At 38.7% G+C, this 8331-nt stretch overlaps 1 protein-coding gene across 2 annotated transcripts in view; it reads right to left on the minus strand.

Moving 5' to 3' along the window:
• Positions 1–8331, minus strand: part of dph1 (diphthamide biosynthesis 1) — a 60399-nt gene that overhangs the window by 23709 nt on the left and 28359 nt on the right. For both annotated transcript variants that reach the window (XM_044202122.1, XM_044202124.1), the window contains exon 4: positions 3064–3185. In XM_044202122.1, coding sequence (XP_044058057.1) covers positions 3064–3185 — 122 coding nt within the window. The remainder of the gene's footprint in view (positions 1–3063; positions 3186–8331) is intronic.

Genomic DNA, 8331 nt, shown 5'->3' on the forward strand with positions numbered 1-8331 from the left:
CAGTGTTTTTTTTCATCTATGTGTTAGAATAATAAGGTCATTCAGCACAGCTGCTTATTATCGCCCATGTAAACAAATACACAGGCACATTCATAGCAAGTGGGACTAAGAAAAGGTTGGACATAATGGTATACTAGCTTATTCACAAATGGCTTGTTTACAAATTAACATGTACTAACAGGTTCTATTCTATAATGCTTGTGGACAATACATGCACAAAACAGCAATCATTTGGCATTTTAATATATGATCCTGATATGATCTATGTCCAATTTTGTGGCAGTACGACTTTAGTTATATCAAAATTTAACTTTCACAGCATTAAAATGCAACATTTGTTTTAAGTCTGAGCTGGCGCTACCACTAGAGGACAGTGGAAATGGAGGTGTTCTGTGGATGAAAAGATAACTTTAGGCCCTATAATTATTTGCAATTATGTAATTATTGTTATGTTTGCAATATTTCAATATAAAAGAAATTGGATTGCACACACTCTGCAAATACGGCACTGAAATGAGTGATGATGCATTTTAATGTGTCCTGATATAAGAACATTGTTATCGTTGTTATTATTATCATTGTTATACGAGAACGCAATTAGCAGTGGTTGGTGAATTGTGACTGTACTCTATCTATGTCCAGGCCATACACATTCTGAGCAAATCAATCCTCAAATGTTAAAATCGGCAGAAATTCAATATATAAAGAAAAAAAAAGTCATTCTCAAAAATCAGATGGGTCATTAACTTCTTTTAGTCAATTAATGACAATTATATTATTCATTGCAATGATTTGTGGTCAAATTCACAATGTGTTCAGAGGGCAGCCACTGAAAACATAGTGTGAACAGTCTTTAAAAATATTAAAAATCTGAGCAGTAAATTAGAAATGAACAGTGACTTGCAGGCTTGTAGAGTTAATGTAGCTATAGATTTAAAATCTTTTAATGGGGTGCAATGTGTATTGTGGAATAATAGAATTAATACATATCTAGTAATAAATGTCTATGGATGAGTGGACTGTTATTTAAATCCAAATGTCATGCTGGTCCTTGTCAATAACACTAGCTCAAACTAAGTTGGTGTATTTGATAAGTTTTGCTTTATAAAGCTTTTCTAAAATGAGTCATGCCACCAAAATAGTGAGGACCTGCTTGTGATGTTGAAGAAGGTCCAGTAATACTTTGAGCTATGGCAGCTGGCCTGGCATTATCTGAGCAATGTCTTGCCAGTTTTATTTTTAAATAAATAATAATAAATAAATAAAACTTTATTTAGCACTTATCTAAACAAAGTACAAAGTGCTTCACAGAGAGAGAAATAAAATACCATAGTGAATGATAAAATATAAAATACATAAAAACAATAAAATAAACAGACAGCTCAGGTAAGATCAGGATATGCTTTCCGACAAAAATGCGTTTTGAGAAGAGACTTAAAAGAAAACACTGATTCAGACAACCTAATTTCTTCGGGCAGGTTGTTCTAGAGCCTCGGGGCCATGGTAGCAAAAGCTCTGTCCCCCTTAGTTTTCATCCTGGACTCAGGAACAGACAGGAGACCCCTGCCTGAAGATCTCAAATTATTCATAAGGGATTAAAGGTCTAAAATATAGTCTGGAGCCAGGCCATGAAGAGCCTTAAAAGTAATCAATAAGATCTTAAAATAAATCCTAAAACAAACAGGGAGCCAATGTAGCGAGGCTAAAACAGGAGTGATGTGATTGTACCTCTTGGTCCTGGTTAAAAGCCAAGCAGCTTTTAACCAGGACCGTTTTGATAAATAAACACAATGAAATAAGTGTAAAATAAAAATAAGTTTCATTTTGGTTTCTCTATTTTGCTTCTGCTATCTCTTGCCCACTCACTCTCACTCCTTTTTCCTTTTTATCTTGGTGTTTCTTGTTCAGACTAGTCAGATATTCACTTACAAAAATGTTGTTTAAATCCCAATAAGGTTAAATAAAATTCCCATCCCTCATATCAGCAAATATTACTATAACTTTAAAACACACAAAAACATGGTTTTATGATGTTGCCCATATTGTCCTGCACTAGATGGAGGTGCTTTATGATGACAAAAGATGAGATGGCACCAATATTCAAAAGCAGATATCGCAGAGGAAATGAAAGGCGAATAAAAGAGCGCAGGAGAGACAGTTTCTCTATGAGTCAGTAAGAACACAGTGGCTTTAATCTTCAACAGGTACCTGACATCTTGGGAAACAGTGCAGATGATGTCCTCATGATTGAGTGATGATGGTCAGGAACACATACACACTGGCACCCTTACACACAGATTCTTTGAGAATCTGTAGTTCATCCCATTTCTTTGAAAATCTCTTTCATCAATTAATATCTGATCTAACGTCACAACCCACAAATAATTGATCTTTGGTGCCTTTATCTTTGCCTTTATTGCGTTCTTCTGAGTGTAAATGGGTATGTGCTCACATCCTATCTCTTTTGTAAACATTCACGCATGCACTCACATAATTTCTCCACGAATATCAAATGAAATTAATGTTCACACACCACACACACACAGCGACAAGCAAACAAAAAAAAAGTACAAAGCAACACAGAGAGAGCTTTTCAGTGTATTAAAATTCTGTTGGTCATTTCTGGTATTTGGGAGAGGTTGTTCTGGCAGGGATATATCAAAACTATTGATTTAGCATTTCCTTCCATGTTTTGCAAGAGACAGACAGCGGGGGCGAGGGTAAAGGTCCTCAAGAACTGCATGAGATTTTCAAAGGACGGCTCTAATGTATGTTCCCCATTGATCTGCTGGGTAAATGTGACGTCCAGGCTCCAAAGGTCTGATATGCCTTCCATACTAGAGCTGGGCAGGCTGCACTAACTAGTTACGTTTTCCGTTGATCGATGGCTCTGTCTGTTGGTCTGTCTGGCTGTCTTTGCTCCTGACTTTTTCATGCAACACACTCTCGGGAGGTGGGAGTACTTGATGCTTGCTCACTTCACATTCCTCTGTGTGGTATAATCTGCAAACAGAGTGACAGAGAGACGGACAAACATGCACGCAGACAGGTAAAGAGACTCACTGAGACAACTGTGGCCATAGTGCACCATGAAATCAGCTCCCAGGGCTCGGGCGGTGAAATCGTCCAAGCAGCAGGCCCCGTACGTCACGTCCCCCATCACAATTGTATCTGCCTCTGTGAACCTGGGATGTACGCACACAGAAACAATAATCAGTGCAGTCACAGACCATATGCACGTCCTGTTGTTCGTTATCATAGCGATCAATACACAGAGCGTGCCAGGCACGGTGTGATTATGAGAGACCTGAGTAAGATCAATCCCTCTCCACTTGCTACAGATAGAGTACACTATATAGTGTCTGACAGCATTGTCAGTCAATGACTGACTCACAGCATATCAGGATGACACACTGCTATTCTTCTGCGCCTCATGACCGGCAGCCAAAGGCCTGAGTGCGGCACAAGCTGTCTGGTAGTTAAAGCCCTGCCAGACGAGGGTTAATAGGTCACCAGTCAGCCTGGCCACAGAAAGGAGGCTATACAAAGGGGAAGAAGAAGTAGGAGATGAAGGCTAGGACTGGTACACATAAGCAGATTAGAGTTTGTAGGGGCCTTGGCTAGTTTATCTATGGCCTGGATTCACAGCACATCTGCCTGGGAACAGGAGAAACAGCCTCAGCAACAGTTAGTGTTTGCAGCATTAGAATAAACTATTCAGACTAGATGCTTTATGCCACAGTAGGTTGTGAGAGCGTAGCACAGACCATGTGGACCTAATATTCCACTTTGCAGCTGTAATAGAAAAAAAATCATGGCCTTCTTGAGAGGAAAACCACCAAATTACACAGGCATCTGTGGACCCAGATCTGTTAGAGTGAATTGCTGATCGTGCTACAGAAAAACAAGCTCTTTCTTTTATCGCCCTTTATGGGCAAATAAAATGCTAAGTAAACCCATAAAGGCTAAGTAAAATGAATAAAGGCTGAGAGTAACAGGGAGGAAGCGCAAATGAACAGAAGCTTGAAGCATTGTAAGGGAGGAAAGATGGGTAGACGAGGGGGTGGTTGTAAATGGTGGTTGTTGCCAGGTATTTGTGTCTGTATTCTGACAGATTTAGGCTAGACAGAAGGGGTAGAATAGAGATGAGACAGAGAACTTGGGGAGAAGAGGGAAGTGATAAACAGAAATGGCTGCACGCAGAACAGCAACTGTAGCAACCAACAGACTCTTAGTAATGTGTCTCCTGCTGCCCAATCTTTCAACCCACATCCACTCTATCTGTTTATTCCTCTCTCTGCTCCTCGCAAGGGGCTTCAGACAGAGTTTCTATTTAGCCTTTTCTCCCTCATTTTCTCTGATGTAATCTCTGGTTTGCACTCTCTCTGGGCTCCTCATGATTGTCCCCTAGTTTTCTATGTTGTCTCTCTCTCTCTCTCTCTCTCTCTCTATTTCCCTGTCCCTTCTCCTCTAATGGCTGCTCTCAAGTGAAGGGCAGTACAGGCCAGCTGAGCCCAGGAAAACATAGACAGAGCAACTCATCTGGTAAATAAATATTTGCTCTCGAAGATTTGAAACAGTTAGCCTCTTTCTTGTCAAGGTGTTGATTTGGTCGGTGTGTCTCTTTGTACTGCGTACACGTGCAGCCGACAGCAGGAAGGTAATTGTGGGTTACTAAAAATTATACATCAAACAGGTCATTTGAGGTCTGTGGATTCGTGCACTAGTTTGCTCATTCACTGCAACCCATTGTTCTTTCATCACAGTCCGCTGACTTTGTTTGGAGTTGCAAAACGTGCATCAACCTTTCAGCTAAAAAAATAAAGCCTTCTCACCAGAAAAAAGAGAGACAATCCCCTGCAATCCATTGCAGACCATGCAGAACAATCTACAAAGCAAAACACGGCACTACAGAAGATTATTGTATGTAATCAGCCATATATCTGCCAGAAATACCATTATCATGTTATCTCCATTGGCAGTACAGTACACTGAAACTTCATGGTAATAAATGCTAAGAATCTGATTAGGAGGCCCATAAGACACTTGTGATGCTACTGGGATATGGGCAGAGTAATTACTTGGGCAACATATAGTCCCATATCCCACTGGAAGAGAGGAAAAGAGGGAAGATAGAATGAAAAAATGTTAGAGAGGGAGTGAGAGAATTAAGTCAAATTAGTGTTAATCAAATCCTATTTCTAACACATGCTATCTCACACAGAACATACAATATGACTAGTGGGCAAATCTCCTCCAATGCCTCCACATTTCCATTTATTCCTCTCTCCATCTCCTCAACTCCTCCCCTCCTTCTCTCACTTCCTGCTTGCACTCATCTCTATAGTGTCAGTCACTTTCCTGCTTCCTTCTGTATATCAGCACTGGTTTTGCCTCATCTCAGGGTACTCAGTTCAGCCATTCCAACTGAAATGTCATTAAGATCTAATTAAGATGTCAGAGAAGCTTGTGAACTCCATAACAACCCTTGTTAATTAGCTCTTTAGCATACAGCTTAATATGTGTGAGAAATTGCCAACTGATTTGAATCTTTGTTATAAAGACCACTACACTTGTGTGTGCTGCAAACACAAGTCTAAGAGCAGGCTGCAATATACAGTACATATGCACACATACGCCAGCATAAGTGCATGCACACACAAACACACGATTGTGGATTTAGCGCCAGCTGATAGTATCACTGTTTATCAATAGGTTAAGTAGCTGATATGTTTTATATAAATAGCATCTTACTCAGCTCCATTATTGTCCTAGTGTGGCGGCATTGGTATGAAGGCTGATTAATCTTTCTGTTCCTGTCCTCGGGAGATGATATACTTTTCTGACTTTGACAGGAATTTCTTCTGATGCCGGCATAAAAGAGGAACTTGTTGGCACCAATGCCTTGCAGCTCAGAGATGTTGCAGCAGACAAAAAGAATGAAAAACTTCTCCCATCTCTGAACCATCTCATTAGCAATCACAAAGTTATTCTGTCGCCGATGACACTTATCTGTTGATGAAAATGATAGGCCTGAATTTAACTAACAAGGCTTCCACCATTTGTTTGAATAACCGTTTATTTAAGGTTTGTGGTATTTTGAGATGTGGGAATTTGAAGGTAATTTTCGCTCTGACACTCAGCTTTACTCTTGGGCCTATCAGCTTGAGGAAGCATTACAGGGACACAGAAACCTTTATATCCACAAACTGCATGGAAAACTACAGCATCCTGTTCTTTCAAAACTTCAATACTGTATTATTTTTGGGCTGGCTGAACAATAAGGCTAGATGATGCATTTTATGCATTCATTCATTTCCAGATTTCCAGTTCTGTGTTTGAAGCAGTAGGAGGGTGCATACCATATGACGGCAGGAGGTGCATCACATTCATATGTTTCAGCCATGTGCTGATAAAATCGACCAAATATCATTAAAAATTTGACTCACTGGCACCAAATATAACTGTCGCAAACAAGTAATTAAAGCCACCATACCAAACTCCACTTAAAACTAATAATTGTCATTGCACTCCATGCTAATTTGTTTGAACAATTAATCAGTCTACCTGCATTGCTATATTGTATCTACAATGATGTTTTCTCAAACTTCACCCCTAATTTAAATTAAATACTGTGGGAAAACACAAACAATAGTCATATTCAAAACACTAACACATCAGGCACATCAATATTGAGGTACTGAGTCAACAATATTGAAATATTTGATTTTGTCAGTACTACAATTATGCTTAGGCCTGGATTCTAAAATGCTTATGTATTCATGTCTCCCACTCCATCTCCACTGTAAAAAAAAAAAAGTGGGTTAAGTACCTTGCTCAAGGGCAGGGCAGAATGGAAAATGAAGGGAAAATGTTTGACTTCCCCACCATGTTTTTCTACTGGTCTGATAATGTAAAGGAAGCAGTGGTTAAAAACAACAACAAAAAACCCTCTTTTGACTCTTATGATGTTTCACTATATTGATGCGCAATCAGGCTGCATTAGTGCTGCTTGTCATGCATTTATGCATTTGCTTGGCAAGTGTGTGGATGGTCAACAAGCCTGTCAGACAAAAAAAGGAATTACAATAAATTACTGACAACAACTTAACTTTTCACAGTCCTCTGCCATCATCAGGTGGGCTAATCCAATTTGCATGCTTCCTTATTTCCATACTGATGTGATTTAATTTGTTCAGCAGTAACTTTACTAGTCAAGTGCAAAATAGGTAAGAAATGATTAGAGCTTTTCCAAGCTTTCCAGGTTTTAAAGTTTTGCATGCTTTTATAGTACCTAAAGGTAATTTTCATGGTACCTAATGAGCATGTGCCATCTAACTGAGTCATTAAAATTATGTTATGATAGGGAATACCAGCAATCAACCACATGTTACTCTGACAACGGCTAGCTGGTAGTTAGCACTGTCCTCTCACAAAAGAGTGTTCTGGTTTTAGTCTTCAGCCAAAACTATTTCTATATTAAGTTTGCATGTTCTCCTGGTGGGTGTGTGGGTTTCCTCTAGGGGCTCTGAGTTTTCTCTCATACTCCAAACACATGTAAATGGATTTGTGACTCTACATTGCCAAGCAGGATTGTGAATATATTGACCCTGATGGATTGGAAATACATCCAGATTATTTCACTGCCTCTCACTCAGTGCATTCTGGGAATGACTCCAGACTGTCTCTTCATCCTCTAGATTGTATATATATATATATATATTTTTTTTTTTTTACAATACACAGCGTTATCATATGTTTATTTACAAGTCAGACCAATCTATTATGCTACTTGAGTTCTGTGGTATCTACACTGAGATGTATTAATATACAGTGAATTACACTTACATGAAATAATTCAATAAATAACTGTAAGAGAATATCCTGCAGAATACAGCCAGAAGGACTAGGATCTTTCTCACATTAACGCTCATCGGCAGCTGTTAATAGCCAAGTTTACCTTAACATGCACATATTAGCATTTACAGTATACCAAAGCAAGCTTTCAGTCAGTGAAAGATATTACAGTAAGGCATCTGCTGATGCAGGTGGCTAACAAGCATATGTTAGATAACTAGATAAAACTATCTGTACAAAAAAGCACAGGTGCACATATATGTGACAGTATAGTATGATCTTTAATTTTACATTAATGACAACATCCCGGTAGGTAAGGTAAACTTATTCTTCCATTTGAGTTAATATTATTTATGATAATAATAATAATAATAATAATAATAATAATAATAATAGCAAAATAATGTTTCAAAACATCCAAAACTTAGATCTGTGTATGACGATTATTCATAATAAGGTTTGAGGGCCGTGCAA

This window comes from Siniperca chuatsi, linkage group LG7 (assembly GCF_020085105.1).
Source record: "Siniperca chuatsi isolate FFG_IHB_CAS linkage group LG7, ASM2008510v1, whole genome shotgun sequence".
NCBI classification, from domain to species: Eukaryota; Metazoa; Chordata; class Actinopteri; order Centrarchiformes; family Sinipercidae; genus Siniperca; species Siniperca chuatsi.